Source organism: Herpailurus yagouaroundi, unplaced genomic scaffold (assembly GCF_014898765.1).
Source record: "Herpailurus yagouaroundi ecotype Mexico unplaced genomic scaffold, PumYag 28, whole genome shotgun sequence".
NCBI lineage: Eukaryota > Metazoa > Chordata > Mammalia > Carnivora > Felidae > Herpailurus > Herpailurus yagouaroundi.
The window spans coordinates 4,510,283-4,528,052 of NW_024412376.1; the positions used below are offsets into that span (position 1 = coordinate 4,510,283).

The 17,770-nt window shown below is 36.2% G+C and overlaps 1 protein-coding gene across 7 annotated transcripts in view; it reads left to right on the forward strand.

Annotated features, from left to right (window-relative positions):
• LOC121015688 (A disintegrin and metallopeptidase domain 3-like) overlaps positions 1–17,770 on the forward strand; it is a 127,441-nt gene that overhangs the window by 84,483 nt on the left and 25,188 nt on the right. For all 7 annotated transcript variants that reach the window (XM_040452964.1, XM_040452915.1, XM_040453192.1 and 4 more), the window contains 2 exons: positions 10,730–10,828; positions 12,442–12,637. In XM_040452964.1, the coding sequence (XP_040308898.1) occupies positions 10,730–10,828; positions 12,442–12,637 (295 nt within the window). The remainder of the gene's footprint in view (positions 1–10,729; positions 10,829–12,441; positions 12,638–17,770) is intronic.

A 17,770-nucleotide genomic window follows, 5' to 3' on the forward strand; every position in this document is an offset into this window, starting at 1 on the left:
GCTAATCATCCAACTCTTGATTTTGACTCAGGTCATTATATCATGGTTCATGAGACTGAGCCCCACATCAGGCTGTGCACTGACAGCATGGAGCCTGCTTGAGATTCTCTCTCCCTCTCTCTCTCTGCCCCTTGTGCTGTCTCTGTGTCTCTCCCAACAACAGACCATCAAATTCCTCATTAGACTTTCTATGGCCTAACATCCAGATCTACATGGCCATGAACTATTGGTTGTCTTATTTTTTTGCCCTTGGCTTGCAGGGAATTTTGTCTATCTTTTGCCATAGTGTTTACTTGGGGTACTTTATATCCCAGTTACTGAATAGTTTTTTAGAGATTATTCCTGGGACAGAAGAGGCAATTCAGTTGTCTCTGAACTGATTATTTGATTTGCTTGCCTATTTCATCATCTGGGCACTCTTAATCTTTATTGGAAACTTAGGCTGGAGTCACAGTGAAGCAAAAGGAAGTGGTGGCTTGCCCCACTGGGTTTCAAGGACATCTAAATAGGAATTTATCTTGGGTAGGCCACTGTTTTATTATAGCTATACAGACTATTAAAAACATGACAACAGACCCAAAGTGGAGTCACTTTGGCTAATCCCCATGCTACCACACCAAGACTTCATTACGGTTTTGTCTTTGCTCTCACAGAAATAGAATCCTCAATCAGTCCATCAGGAATCACCTTATCAGCACAAGTTATTTGCCTGATAGACCCCTGCTATCCCCTAAAGGAATGGAATTTTGTAATAATAAACATGCTTTTCTGCCAGTATAATTACCTTGTTCCCACTCCCTTCTGCCTATAAAAGTTTTTCATTCTGTATACAAATGGAATCTCCTCAAATCTTTCTTTTGCTAGATTGAATGCTGCCCAGTTTGAATGGAGTTTTGCTAAGAATTTATCTTAAAAATTTTAATGTGCCTCAATTTATCTTTTAACAGGACCTACTGCAGTAAGCTACAATAAGTCTTTACATTCTATCCCTCCATCTTCATATCATTAACTAGAGTGGTCACTGACCAGTGGTGCTTAGAGCATGAAGTTGATTCTTAAGTGACCAAATGACTTCCTAGCCTTCAAATCTGGAAAAACCTGCATTGATCCCTAAAGTGTTAGTCAGATGATCCTAGTTTTTAGGATTTCATTAGGCTTTTGACTAAATATATCTCTAATTTCTTCCCTCTGATACATTGTAAGAATATATCTCAGTAAATTATACAGTGACTAACTGTTCTTGCTCACCAGGGATTTTTCTGTCTATAGTAATGGCCACCAACAGAAGAGAAGTAGTTTTATTTTCTTGATATAGTGTAGCTGAGTGAATACAACCACAATAATCTTTCCTTGGTATTACAAGACCACCAACCTACACTGATGGAACTCATCAGGACTCTCAACAATGGTGGTCAAAGACCATTTGTACCCATTATCAATGAAGACTTCAGCAACCAAGTCAGCTCCAAACCTGGACAGATGATCCTTAGAACCCATCTGTCTTTGTATTCATAAAAGCATTGTGACTTTGTCTTTCATTTCAGCACAAGGACTTAGGATGTGTCTAGGTAGTCCTCATTATATTTGTTTATATTGTTTTCCTTCTGGTTTACTGAGTTTTGTTTTTTAATTCTACTTATGTTATATTTAATTAGATGTGGATAAAAGAAGTATTAGGACATTGACATTACCACAGACAGTTCTGTCATAACTCCACTGACTTGGAGGAGTCTAAGTCAATCCCATTAGTATCTGAAACTTCTAATTCTCTCACATTATTTTTGCCCACTACTGAACTTCACATAAGTGAAATAATAGAGTATGGATCCTTTTCAATTCTAGATTTTTTGCCTATAATTTTGATATTCAACTGCATGATTAAATGTATCTGTAGTTCATTGGTATTTACTGTGGAGTAGTATTTCTTTGTATGAATATGACATAGTTTGTGGATTCATGCAATTTTTTAAATTTATTTTGAATGGGGGGAGGGGCAACGAGAGAGGGAGAAAGATCTCAAGCAGGCTCTGCACTGTCAGTGCAGAGTCCAAAGCAGGGCTTAAACGCACAAACTGTGAGATTGTGACCCGAGCCAAAACCAAGAGTCAGACTTTCAACTGATTGAGCCACCCAGGCACCCTGATTCATGCAATTATTAATGACCTTTTAGGTTGTTTTTGTTTTTGAGTATTCTGAAAAATGCTTCTAAAGAATATTCATGTCTTTTTTAGACATAAGTTTTCACATATCTTGGGTAAATTTCTAAGAATAGAATTATTGGGTCACATGTTAATTATACTATTAAATGTGTAAAAAGGCATCAAACTGCATTTTAAAGTTCTCACAGTATTTTACATTTCAACCATCTATGTATGAGAGTGGCAGTTGTTCCTTATTCTTACCAACTTTTGTTATTTCCAGTCTCTTATATTTTAGTCATTTCAAGGTGTATTTCATTGCAGTTTTAATTTTATCTTTGTGATGACTAATTTGTATTGGACTGTGTCTTATATGATTATGAGACATTCAAATGTCTCTTTTGAATGTTCACATATTTTACATATTTTAATGTTTGTTTTTTTTATCATGTATAAAAATTCTTAATATAAACTGCATGCAAATATTTTGCCAGATTATCTCCCCAGTATGTGGCTTGGCTCTGTATTTTGTGTCCTATCCGACCCAAAGTTGTGAAGCTTTCTCATAAGTGTTGTAGAAGTTTACTGATTTTAGCTTTTATGTATATGCCTGTGATCCATTTTGAGTAATTTTTGTAAGTGAAGTATTAGGGCATATTTTTCTCTCTCTGTATATATCTAATTGCTCTAACCCCCTTTATTGGGAAACGATCTTCTCTTCCCATGGAATTACCATGGTACCTTTATTGAAAAACAGTTCATCACCTACTTTGTGTTCCATCGATCCATATATCTCCCCTTAAACTAATACCAGCTATTCTTACCCTAATTCACAAAATCAGGTAAATTGTGTCTTCATATTTTATACTTTTTTCTGAATATGGATTTGGTGATTTTAGGTTTTTGCATTTGTATGTGAAATTTGGAATCAAATTTTCCATTTTTACCACACCCCCTAAAAAATAAAAAAACATTGCAGAAATTTTGATTGGGGTTTTTTGAATCTATACATGAATTTGTGGGGAACAACCATGTTCATGATGTGATTTTCAAACCATGAACCTGGTATATTGTTCCATTTATTTAGATGTCTCTAAATTAAAGCATGAATATCTCATATTTCTGAATGTTATTAATTGTGTACATTTTAAAAATCTCTATTTCCAGTGCCCTTCACAGGCACATAGACATAGAATTAAATCATGGAAGTTGTTGATTCCTCCAATAACCATGTGTCCCAGGTGAATATGACTGGGACGTGTCCCATATGAATATGACTGATTCATATTTTGGAAAATTACTGCAAAATGTTTAAATCAAAATTGTCAAATAATCCCAGTGAACGTATGAAAAAGAATATACTTTTGAAGTTTATTCCAGAAATAGAGAAGCATTTCAATACTTTTCAACATATATCAAAATTAATAAAGAGATAAAAAATTATGATATTAAGTACTGAAGAAACATTTGATAAAAGTTGGGAAAACTAGGAGTTAAAAAAGTCCTTTTGATTTCTCTAAATTATCAATTGCAAACTACAGTTACCTATTTTAAAAAGGTCTCACATTCAGTCCCATAGTGGGATTCCATTTTTAAAAAGTGTGTTTTTTTTTTTTTAATGTTTATTTTCGAAGGAGAGGGAGGGACAGAGCATGAGCAAGGGAAGAGCAGAGAGAAAGGGAGACACAGAATCTGAAGCAGGCTCCAGGCTCTGAGCTGTCAGCACAGAGTCTGATGTGGGGCTCGAACTCACAAACTGTGAGATCATGACCTGAGCTGAAGTTGGACGCTTAAACAGCTGAGCCACCCGGGCGCCCCATGGGATTCCATTTTTAAACTACAGTTCATTGAACATTTATTTGTAAGCCCAGGAAGAGTTAAGATGGTGGAGTAGTAAGAGGACCCTAGAACATAGCTAGATCAATACCAAATCATTTTGAAGACCTAGGATATCAATCTGAGGATTAAGAGAACAATTTGCACAATTAGAGGGGGAGACGTGACAAATACAAGGGGCAGATACGTGAATTGGGGAAAAAAAAAGCCACAGTGCCACAGAGGGGATGGAGCCTTTTTTGTAGAGAGAAGACAGTGAAGGAGAAAGGGGGAGAGAGAGCAGCATGTTGGGTTCATGCAAGAAAAACACTCCTCCAAAACCATTGACTGGGAAGTCAAGAGGAACTGACTATTGTAAGTTTTTGCAAACAGTGGAGCTCAAATTCTGAGGTTTTAGAAATCCCTGCCATTCACCAGAGTGGAGATGGGCAGGCAGTGGTGCTCCTGGGGAGGAGGGCAGAGGCCTGGGAGTGGAATGTGGACAGCACTGTGTGGGGATCCCCTGGGTCACACTGGGAGAGAACGTTCCCCTTCCTGGAGTACATTTGGAAGAGGGTATATTGCATCTCCAAGGACAAAAGACATAGCGGGTACATTGAGCAGCCATTCAACAGCAAGGGATAGAGGTGCATGCAGAGGGCAGGAAAACTGGTTGCACCTTGTTGCTGTGCTTTACCATAAATTCCAGGTACCTGTGCGGTGGTGAAACTGCACAGGCGCCAAGTGCAGCACTGTGAGGCTCTCCTCTGGAGGAGGGGAGTGGGTTCATACTTCCGGATCCTTTAAGATTTGGAGTTTTGAATCCCAGCTGTGTGCCAAAGATAAAACACAGGAGAATTGTGGCACAAGGTATGAGGGCAGGGATCTGATGGAAACCTGGGACACAGGAAGGGGGATTGTTCACTTCTTTCTGAGGGCTTCCGTCTGGGGATAAGAAAGCAGGGCGACACCATCTTCCCCACTTGGACTTCAGTGAGCAACACAGTGCCCCCGGTATAGGCTGGAACCTCTTGTACCAAACCCTGCATCCTGCACCCTGCACCCTGCAGGGGAATCTTTACTAAGGCAGATCTGACTGTGACCCAAAGCAGGGCCTCTCCCCCAGAGGAACAACACAGGGACCCCTTATGCAGCAAGACTACTTACTGATCATAGAGTGCTCCAAAGCATCAGATTCAGTTTTGGTGGAAATATGACTAAGCTTGCTTCTTTTCTTTTTCTTTGTTTTCTTTTGCAATCAGTCTTATAGTTTTTGGTTCATTCGTTTATTTTCATTTCCTTTTCTTCCTTTCTTTTGTTCTTTCTCTTTTTTGGAATCAGGTTTATAGTTGTTTTTTATCATTTTTTTTTTTGCTCTTTTTCCTTCTCTCTCTCTCTCTCTCTCTCTCTTTGGAAGGGGGAATCAGGCTTTTTTAAAATTAGGCTTATTTTGGGGCACCTGGGTGGTTAGTCAGTTGAGCAACCGACTTCAGCTCAGGTCATGATCTTGCAGTTCGTGGGTTCAAGACCCTCGTCGGGCTCTGTGCTGATGGCTCCGAGCCTGGAGCCTGCCTTGGATTCTGTGTCTCCCTTTCTCTGCCCCTTCCCTGCTCATGCTCTGTCTTTCTCTGTCTCTCAAAAATGAATAAAGTTAAAAAACTTAAAACAAAAAATTAGGCTTATTTAACCAAACAAATCAAAGCATACCTGGGTAAAGGTCCGAACGCTCCCCAGTACAAGCAAGGAGGAACTCTGCATAGGACTGACCTGTGGGAAAGACCAGCCAAAACACAACCCAGTGCACACAGCATACACCAGAAACACTTCCTGAAGCTCCAGGCCATGGACAGTGTATGACCTCTTCATATAGCATTACTCTCAGGAACAGGGAACACAACAAGTTCTCATAACTTGCAAAAGACAGAAACCTAGGCAAAAATGGCAAGATGGAGGAATATTCCCCAAAAGAAAGATCAAGAAGAAATCACAGCCAGGGATTTGCTCAAAACAGATATAAGGAATATATATGACAAGAATTTAGAACAAAAGTCTTAAGAATACTAGCTGGTCTTGAAAAAAGCATAGAAGACACCAGAAACATCCTTGCTTCAGAGATAAAAGGCTGAAAAACTAGTCAGGCTGCAATAAAAATGCTATAAGTGGGATGCAAAACCAACTTGAGTTAATCACAACGGGAGAAGCAGAGGAAGGAATAGGTTATATAGAAGATAAAATTATGGAAAATAATGAAGCTGAAAAGAGGAAGGGAAGAAAACATCACACATATAGGCTTAGGGAACTCAGCTATTCCATAAAGTGCAATAATATCCATATCATAGCAACCCAGAAGAAGAGTGGGAAAAGGGGGAAGGAGGAGGTTTATTTGAACAAATTATACTGAGAACTTTCCTAATCTGGGGAAGGAACAGGCATTCAAGTCCAAGAGGCACAGCAAACTCCCCTCAAAATCAACAAAATCAAGTCAGCACCAAGATATACCTTAGTGAAACTTGCAAAGATAGAGAATTCTGTAAACAGTTAGGGACAAAAGTTCCTTAAACTACAAAGTTAGACACATAAGGTTAGCAGCAGACCTGTCCACAGAAACTTGGCTGGCCAGAAGAAAGTTTCATGACATATTCAACATGCTTAATGGGAAATAATGCAGCCAAGAATACTTTATTCAGCAAGGCTCTCATTCAAAATAGAAGGAGAAATAAAGAATTTTCAAGACAAGCAAAAACTAAAGGAGTTCGTGAACACTAAACCAGCTCCACAAGAAATATTAAATGGGACCCTTTGGGAGAGAAAGAAATACCAAAATCACCAAAAATAGAAATGAACAATCTACATGAACAGCAACTTTACAGGTAATAAATGACACTAAATTCATATCTATCAATAGTTACTCTGACTGTAAAAGAACTAAGTGCTCCATGAAAGAAATTGAAGAAGACACAAAGAAATGAAAAATAATCTATACTCATGGATTGGAAGAACAAATATTGTTAAAATATATTTAATACCCAAAGCAGTCTACACATTCAATTCAATTCCTATCAAAATACCACCGGCATTTTTCACAGAGCTAGAAAAAACAATTCTAAAATTTGTATGGAACCACAAAAGACCCTGAATAGCCAAAGTAATGTTTGAAAAGAAAACCAAACTGGAGGCATCACAATTTTGGACTTCAAGCTACATTACAAAGCTGTAGTCATCATGACAGTATGGTACTGGCACAGAAACAGACACAAAGATCAATGGAACAGAATAGGAAACCTAGAAATGGACCAACAAATGTATAGAAAGGAAGAAAGCCTATCCAATGGATAAAAGACAGTCTCTTCAACAAATGGTGTTGGGAAAACTGTATGGTGACATGCAGAAAAATGAAATTGGACCACTTTTTTACACCATATACAAAACTAAATTCAAAGTGGATGAAACACCTAAATGTGAGACAGAAAACCACTAAATCCTAGAGGAGAACACAAGTAGCAACGTCTTTGACCTTGGTGCAGCGACTTCTTACTAGACATGTCTCCAGAGGCAAGGGAAACAAAAGCAAACCTGAACTATTGTGACTTCATCAAGATAAAAAGCTTCTGCACAGTAAAGGAAACAACAAAACTAAAAGGCCCCATATGGAATGGGAGAAGATATTTGCAGATGGCATATCAGATAGAGGGTTAGTATCCAAAATCTAAAAACAAATTATCAAAGTCAACACCCCAAAATACAAACTTAACACCCAAATAATCCAGTTAAAAATGGGCAGAAGGCATGAAGAGGCATTTTTCCAAAGAAGGCATAAAGATGGTTATCAGACACATGGAAAGATGATCAACATCACTCATCATCAGGGAAATACAAATCAAAACCATGATGAGATATCACCTCACACCTATAAGAACGGCTGAAATAAACAACACAGGAAACAAAAGATGTTGGTAAGGATGCAGAGAAAGGGGAACCCTCTTACAGTGTTGGGAATGCAAACTGGTGCGGCCACTCTGGAAAACAGTATTGAGGTTCTCCAAAAGTTAAAAATAGAACTACCCTAAAATCCAGCAATTGCACTACTAAGTATTTATCCAAAGGATACAAAAGTACTGATTTGAAGGGGCTCATGCATCCCTATGTTTATAGCAGCACTATCAAGAATAGCCAAATTATGGAAAGATCCCAAATGTCCATAGAGTGGTGAATGGATAAAGAAGATGTGGTGTATATATACACAATGTAATATTATTCAGCCATCAAGAAGAATATAATCTTGCCATTTGCAAGATGTGGATAAAGTCATTGTATTATGCTAAGCAAAATAAGTCAGTCAGAGAAAGACAAATACCATATGGTTGCACTCATATGTGGAATTTAAGAAACAAAACAGATGAACATGGGAATGTAAGGAAAAATAAAACATGATAAAAACTTAGAGGGAGGCAAGCCATAGAGACTTTTAACTGTAGAGAACAAACTGAGGGTTGCTGGAGGGGAGGTCGGTGGGGAAATGTGATAAATGGGTGATAGGTATTAAAGAGGGATGTTTTCATGATGAGCACTGGGTGTTATATGTAAGTGATGAATCACTAAAAAATCTCCTGAAACCAAAACTGCATTATATCTTAAGTAACTTGAATTTAAATAAAATCTTGGAAGAAAAAAACATTTCTAAGCCCCGAATTTAGTGTAGCTTTCAATTGTAAATCGAGTATTTTCAAAACATATTCTTCACTGTAGACTCTCTTTGATTCTAGCCTTTGGAGGTTTTCCCTTTTCATGTCATTGATTTTAGGGTTTTTTTCCCCTGCAATATTAATAGTTAATGTGTTCCATTTTCTGTATTTACTAAATAATCTTGATAATTTATGAAAATATTTATATTATGAAGCATAATACATTTATTAATGAAACATGAAAATGTAAAAATGTCTTCTGTAAATATCAAAACATGTGTATAATAAAATTTTATTTTTTTAATTTATTTTTGAGAGAGAGAGAGAGAGAGACAGAGGGCAAGCGGGGGAGGGGTAGAGAGAGAGGGAGACATAGAATCCAAAGCAGGCTCCAGGCTCTGAGCTGTCAGCACAGAACCCATTGCAGAGCTCAAACTTGTGCAAGATCATGATCTGCGCCAAAGTTGGTTGCTTAAATGACTGAGCCACCCAGGCACCCTATAATAATAAAATTTTTAAATACACTTTAGTTATATGCAGTTAGTATAATTGAAGACATTGACATTATATATGATTTTATATAGGATAGTATATGATAATCCAGGGATTACAAAAGATCAGGAATAAATTATTATTCTATAAAAGCAACTGATAAATTGAACCTCTGTTTTGAGAAAAAGATACATCATTATAGCTTCTTTCACAATATACTATTCAAACCATTCAACATAAAAATAAATACATAATACATGTAATGCAAATATTTTACAAAACCTCACATATTTACTGGGGTTAGGGTGAAAGAAAGTTTTATCTATAAACTCAAGAACCACACAAAAAAGATGATAGTTATCAGATATCATGAGTCTATCATTTCACAATATCGTATTATCAAAAAACTACCCAGAATAACCCCAAAAGTGCCAAAACCAAAATCAGGTCAATGACAAATTGTAAAACATAGTAAAGATAAATCAGTAGCCAGGGTTAAGATAATTAACGTAAAAGTGCATACAAATAAAGGAAATAAAGACAAGAATACCTTAACATAAATATACATGCAGAAATATAAAATAAACCAGAAGATGTATATATAGAGAGTTTTCAGCACATTAGTAATAAAAATAACAAAACTGAAACAAATGTAAACACTTAGTATTTTTGCCTATCACTGTACTAATTTTTAAATATTACTAACAGTCTTGTGAAGCATTACTCTTGCACTTAAAAGATAAGTGTATACAAAGAAGAAAATGAGTATGTTGTACACAGCCTTTAATATTTTTGTACTCTATAGCCTAATAACTTCTAGAATTAATCTTTAATGTAAAATCTTAGAGCTAAAAAATAATAACAAAATTTTCATTGAAATATCCTTTAGTACAATAACCTGTTAGCTGTGCCTGGGTGGCTCTGTGGGTTGAGCATCCAACTCTTGATTTCAACTCAGGTCATGATTTCAGGGTTGTGGGATTGAGCACTATGTTGGGCTTCACACTAAGCATGAAGCCTGCTTAAGATTCTCTCTCTCTCTCTCTCTCTCTCTCTCTCTCTCTCTCTCTCTCAAAGTACTTTTAGATTTACAGTGTTATATTTATGAACACAAATAAGATTGACAGAAATTGCATTTGGGATGCCTAGGTGGCTCAGTTATTAAGTATACAGCTTGATTTCAGCTCAGGTCATGGTCTCATGGTTGTGAGATCAAGCCTTGGATTAGGCTCTGCATTGAGCATGGAGCTCACTTGGGATTCTCTCTCTCTCTCTCTCTCTCTCTCTCGCTCTCGCTCTTGCTCTCTCTCTCTCTCTCCCCTCCTCCTTCTCTCAAATAAATAAACACTAAAAAAAGAAATTGAATTACATTTTTAACAGTTCAGTTTCTTGAGCATGGAACCATAAATAATTTCATTCTTTTTCCTATACTGGAAATATATTAACTTTAAAAGAAGTGGTGTTAAAAATAAGTACAGAAGTAAAAATCATACTGTGATTGTAATTAACTAAGAGATATGCTATAGTATATTTTGACAATAAATGGAATGATTTCTTTAATTGAAAATTCCTATTATTTAACCTGACTATATTTACTTTTAGCCATGCAAATTTGAAAAATGCTGTGATACTGAACACTGTACTCTGATTGAACCTGCAGAGTGTGGCACTGGACCGTGCTGTGATAAAAATACTTGTCTGGTAAGCTTTCAAAATATTATGGTACATTCTTTCATGATTTTTTTTCTGTCCTTGTTTATTCACTTTTTTTTTTTAATTTTATTTTTTTACACGACTTTCAAATACTGTGTGTAACTTTAGGTACCTGATTCATACACAGTTGAACTTCAGAATTCAGAAGCTATCCTTAGATTTTTTTTCAACCTTCCTTCTTATGTTTGCCTTCACTGTATTGTTTCAATCTCTACTGAAGATCCATCCAATTATTCAATACCAATTTCAAATTATTTGGATGCTAATGACTCCTTTTGGTCATATCTGAGGTCATACCTGAATGTAGATCCTCATGACCGAAGAACTTATGACGAAATTAAAAATAAGCCACCCAACACAGTTCATGTACAGTGTTTGAATAAACAGACAACAATAATAGTAAAAATCTCATTGTGAGAATAGCAGAAAAAGAGTCCATGTAGAATAGTCAGCAACATGTAGCATGTCTAATATTGAAGTTAGCTTTGTAGATACACCTGGATCCTGAAGTGGATTGAATCCTTGACTTTCCTTGGGAAGTTTCCCATTGAGTTTTCCTTTATAGTCACACCTGGAAGGAGACTGAGTAAGATTTGTCTTTTGGGGATTGCTTCATTGTAGCATCTTGCCTTTTTTGTGTCACCTTTAGACGTCAACAACAATCATAAAAGCTGATTAATTAGAGATCTTGATTGCCAGATTTCAGATTTGCAGGTTCTCCATCAATGAAATCTCTCCTAATATCATTCTACTTTGTTCTCTGTGTGTTCTTTTTCACTCTTCGTGCTAGTAATTAAAGTCACTGGCCACTTGTCTTCAAGGAGACAAGCGTAGAGTTTCCACTATTTAGCAATAAACCTTGTTGCTCTTCCCTTCATCAGAGCTCTCATCTTGTCCTTTGTCTCCAAATCAGAAGGATTAAGCAATAAGGTTTTTCCACATAGCCCATTGCCCTTTCCCTACATCCCAGAGGGAAGTTCTTTAAAAAGGGAATAATTCTTACTTTTGGTAGAGTTTTTAAAAAATTAAGGTGAAAATCATGTACGATAAAATTTGCCATTTTCAGGGAAACAATTTAGTGATATTCAGTACATTCACAGTGTTATGCAACTGCCACCTCTATCTAGTTCCAAAACAAGTTCCTCAGTCAAACAGGAGACTCCTGGAGCATTAAGCACTTGCTCTCCTTTCTTCCTTCCCCTCAGTCCTGGCAACCACCAATTTGTGTTCTGTCTGGAGTAACCTATTCTGGATATTTTATATAAGTTAGAAGCATAGAATATGTGACCTTTTGTGTATGGATTTCTTCACTTAACATAGTGTTGAATGTTCATTCATCTTGTAACCTATGTATCAGTGCTCCTTTATATGGCTGAAAATATTCCATTGCATGAATATACCACAATTTGTTAACCTGTTCATTCATTGATGGACATTTGGGCTTTTTCTAATCTTGAGTTTTCAAGTAAATTCATAATTTGACTTTAAGTAGTTAAAATGTGGTAATAATAGAAATGATAGATCTACACTTTTCTTACATAATTTTTTTACAGTTTTGGTTTATTACTTTACAAAAATAATTCTTTTTCTTTGTCTCACAGCTCTCTGTAAAGGGAACTATATGTCGACAAAGCCAAGATCTGTGTGATTTTCCAGAATTTTGCAATGGAACATCTGAGTTTTGTGTACCTGATGTGATATCTGCTGATTTACAACCATGCAATAATAACACTGCCTATTGCTTTCAAGGAATATGCCAAGATACAGATAGACAGTGTGCAGAGTTATTTGGAAAATGTAATAGTATACTTTTTTTCTGAAGTTCAATTTTATTATTTTATTTTGTATTTTTCCCAGTATAGTTAGCACACAGAGTTATATTAGTTTCAGGTGTACAATATAGTGATTTAACAATTCCATACATTACTCAGTACTCATCATGGTAAGTGTACTCCTTAATCCCCATCACCTATTTCACCCATTCCCCCAACCACCTCCTCTGGTTGACTCTCGTTTGTTCTCTATGGTTAAGAGTCTGTTTCTTGGTTTGTATCCCTCTCCCTCTTCTTTTTTTCCTTTGCTCCTTTGTTTTGCTTCTTAAATTCCACATATGAGTGACATCATATGATATTTGTCTTTCTCTGACTGACTTACTTCACTTAGCATTATACTCTCTAGCTCCATCCGTGTCATTGTGAATGGCAAAATTTCATTCTTTTCTTTTTTTTTTTATGGCTGAACAATCTTCCATTGTATATATATCACTTCTTCTTTATCCATTTATCTATTGATTGGCATTTAGGCTCCTTCCATTATTTGGTTATTGTAAATAGTGTTGCTATAAACATAGAGGTGCATGCATTTCTTTGAATTAATGTTTTTGTACTTTTTGGGTAAAGACCTAGTAGTATGATTATTGGATTGTAGGATTGTTCTATTTTTAGCTTTTTGAGGAATCTCCACACTTTTTCAGAGTGGCTATATGAGTTTGCATTCCCACCAACAGTGCAAGAAGTTTCCTTTTTCTCCACATCCTCATGAACACTTGTTTCTTGTGGTTTTGATGTTAGCCATTGTGACAGGTGTGAAGTGATAATTTCATTGTAGTGTTGATTTGCATTTCCCTGATGAGTGGTGATGATAAGCACCTTTTCCTATGTCTTTTTGACCATCTGTTGTCTTCTTTGGAAAAACGCCTGTTCATAGCTTCTTCCCATTTTTAATTGGATTATTTTCTTTTTGGATATTGTGTTGTCTCAGTTTTTTAAATATATTTTGGGTACCAACCCTTTATTGAATATGTTGTTTGCAGATATCTTCTCCCATTCAGCAGGTTGCCTTTTAGTTTTGTTGATTGTTTCCTTCACTGTGGAGAAGCTTTTTTGTTTTTTTGTTTTTGTTTTGTTTTGTTTTGTTTTGTTTTGTTTTGTTTTGTATTGCTTTGTTTTGTTTTTGATGTAGTCCCAATAGTTTATTTTTGCTTTTATTTCCCTTGCCTCAGGAGACATATATACAAAAATGTTGCGATGGCCAATGCCAAGGAGGTTACTGGTTGTGTTCTCCTCAGTGATTTTTATGGTTTCAGGTGTCACATTTAGGTCTTTAATCCATTTTGAATTTATTTTTGTGTATGGTGTACAGAAGTGGTCCTCTTTCCTTTCCTTTCCTTTCCTTTCCTTTCCTTTCCTTTCCTTTCCTTTCCTTTCTTTTATTTTCTTTTCCCTTTCCTTTCCTTTCCTTTCCTTTCTTTTCTTATCTTTTCTTTTCTTTCTTTTCTTTTCTTTTCTTTTCTTTTCTTTTCTTTTCTTTTCTTTTCTTTTCTTTTCTTTTCTTTCGTGTGTGTTGCTGTGCAGTTTTCCCAACACCATTTGTTGAAGGGACTGTCCTCTGTCCTTTCCCCATTGGATACTCTTCCCTGCTTTGTCAAAGATTAACCATTTGGTTGTGGGCTCATTCTGGGTTTTCTATTCTGTTATATTGATCTATGTGTCTGTTTTTGTGCCAGTATCATACTGTTTGATTACCTTGGCTCTGTAATATAACTTGAAGTCTGGAATTGTGACACCTCTAGTTTTTTTGTTTGTTTTGTTTTTGTTTTTGTTTTATTGCTTTGGTTATTGGATGTCTTTAGTGTTTCCATACAAATTTTAGGATTGTTTGATCTAGTTCTGTGGAAAATGTTGGTGTTTTCATACAGATTGAAATAAGTTTGCAGATTGCTTTGAGTAGTATAGACAGCTTAACAATATTTATTTTTCCAACCCATAAACATGGGATTCCATTTCTTTGTGTCATCCTGAATCTGTTTCATCAGCGTTTGATAGTTTTCAGGGTACCAGGTCTTTCACTTATTTGATTAAGTTTATTCTTAGATATTTTATTGTTTTTGGTTCAATTATAAGTGGGTTGTTTTCTTAATTTCTCTTTCTGCCTCTTGATTATTAGTGTATAAGAAAGCAATAGGTCTCTGTGTATAGTTTTGTATCCTGTGACTTTACTGAATTCATTTATCAGTTCTAGTAGTTTTTTGGTGGAATCTTCTGAGTTATCTATATATAGTATCTATATATAGTATAATGTCATCTGCAAATAGTGAAAATTTTGCATCTTCCCTATCAATTTAGATACCATTTATTTCTTTTTGTTTTTTTTCTGATTGTTGTGGCTAGGACTTTTATATAGTCTAAACCTACATTGTTGAGTGGTTTTTTAATGTTTATTATTTATTTTTGAGACAGAGAGAGACAGAGCGTGAGCAGGGGAAGGTCAGAGGAGACACAGAATCTGAAGCAGACTCCAGGCTCCGAGCTGTCAGCACAGAGCCTGATTCAGGACTCAAACTCACAAACTGTGAGATCATGACCTGAGCGAAAGTCAGATGCCTAGCTGACTGAGCCACCAAGGCAGCACTGTTGAGTATTTTTACCATTAATGGGTGTTGTACTTTGCCAAATGCTTTTTCTGCATCTTGAAACGATCATATGGTTCTTACCCCTTCTCTTCTTGATGTGATTCATCACATTGATTGATTTGTGAATGGTGAACCACCTTTGTACCCAGGAATAAATGCCACTTATTTTTGGTGAATGACTTTTTTTTAATATATTGGATTCAGGGGCACCTGGGTGGCTCAGTCCGTTAAGCGGCTTCGGCTCAGGTCACTATCTCACAGTCGGTGAGTTCGAGCCCCGTGTGGGGCTCTGTGCTGACCACTCAGAGCCTGGAGCCTGTTTCAGATTCTGTGTCTCCCTCTCTCTCTGACCCTCCCCCGTTCATGCTCTGTCTCTCTGTCTCAAAAATAAATAAACGTTAAAAAATTTTTTTTTAAAAATAAAAAAAGAATATTGTTGGATTCAGATTGCTGGTATTTTGTTGAGGATGTTTGCCTTATGTTCATCTGAGATATTGTCCTGTAATTCTCTTTTTTTGTGGTGTCTTTATCTGGTTTTAGTATCAGGGTGATGTTGGTCTCATAGAATGAATTGGGAAGTTTTCCTTCTTTCTATTTTTTGGAATAGTTTGTAAAGAATAGGTATTACTTTTCTTTACATGTTTGGTAGTATTCTTCTGTGAAGCCATTTGGTCCTCAACTTTTGTTTGTTGGGAGATTTTTGTTTGTTTGTTTTGTTTTGTTTTTGTTTTTTTATACTGATTCAATTTCATTGCTGGTAATAGATCTGTTCAAATATTCTGTTTCTTCCTGCTTCAGTTTTGGTAGGTTATATGTTTCTAAGAATTTATCCATTCCTTCTGGTTGTCCAATTTGTTGGGATATAACTTTTCATAATATTCTCTTGCAATCCTTTCTGTTTTCATTATTATTTCTCCTCCTTCATTTCTCTTCTTTCATTTCTGATCTTTTGGTGGGAGCGGGGTGGGGGGGCTCCTCTCTATTTTTTGATGAGTCTGGCTAGGGTTTTATAAATTCTATTGATGTTTTCAAAGAATCAGCTCCTGGTTTTATTGATCTGTTTTATTGTTTTTTTTGTTTGTTTGTTTTCGTTTTTGTGTTTTAGTTTCTATATAATTTATTTCTGCTCTAATTTTATTATTTCCTTCTTTATGCTGGTTTGGGGTTTTGTTTGTTATTCTTTTTCTATCTCTTTTGGTGCAAGGTAGGCTGTTTGAGGTTTTTCTTGCTTCTTGAGGTAGCCTTGTATTGCTATAAACTTTCCTCTTAGAATTGATTTTTCTGCATCCCAGAGAGGGTTGTGTTTTCATTTTCATTTCTTTCCGTATGCTTTTTGATTTCTTGGTTGACCCATTCATTGTTTAGTAACATGTTATTTAGCTTCCATGTATTTGTGGCCTTTCCAGATTTTTTTCTTGTGGTTGACTTCTAGTTTCATAGCATTGTAGTCAGAGAAGATGCAGGGTCTGACTTTTATCTTCTTGTATTCCTTGAGGCTTGTTTTGTGGGCTAATGTATGACATATTGGGGAGAATGTCCTATGTGCACTTGAAAAGAATATGTATTCTGCTGTTTTAGTATGAATTGTTCTGAATATATCCATTAAATCCACCTGGTCCTGTGTGTTATTCAGTGCCAAAGCCACTGTTTCCTTGTTTTATTCCTGGTTGGATGATCTGTCCATTGATGTAAGTAAGGTATTAAATTTCTCTACTATTGTATTACTGTCAATTATTTTCAGCTATTATTTCTTCAAATAAATTTTCTGCTCCCGTTTCTCTCTCTCCTTCCAGGATGTGAATGTTTTATACTTGATGTAGTCACTAAGTTCCCTAAGAGTATTCTCAATTTGCATAATTATTTTTACTCCCATTTGTTCAGCGTGATTACTTTCCTGTACTCCATTTTGCAGGCTATGAATTCTTTCCTTTGTTTCATCTAGCCTGCTACTTATTCTATCGGGTATATTTTTAATTTCATTTATTTTGTTCTTCATCTCTGATTGGTTCTTTTTTATCTCCTTATTAAGAGTTTCACTGATATTCTCTACTCTTTTATCAAGTGCGGAGAGTATCTCTATGATTATTACTTTAAATTCTCTATCAGGCATGTTACTTATTTCTGTTTTGGTTAGGTCTTTTGCTGTGGTTTGGTCTTTTGGTTAGGACACATTTCTTTCACTTAGGACACATTCCTTTGTCTCCTCATTTTGTCTAACCCTGTGTTTGGTTCTCTGTGTTAGGTAAGTCAACTATGTATATTGCTATTGAAGGTAATGGCCTTATGAAGAAGTAGTCCTTTAGTACCTTGCAGTACAGTGTCCCCTGTTGCCCAGGACCTGATGCTTCAGGGAATGTCTCCTACGTGTGATACCTATGCCCTGCTTCTTTCTTCCTTCAGTACAGTTGTCTGCAGAGGATCTTTTTTTGTTGTTGTTGTGGGCAATGTTTGATCCATGGCTGGGTGCAGCACATTTTAACATGGTGTGTGCCGGTCTGCTTGAAAAAGAGACCTGCTAC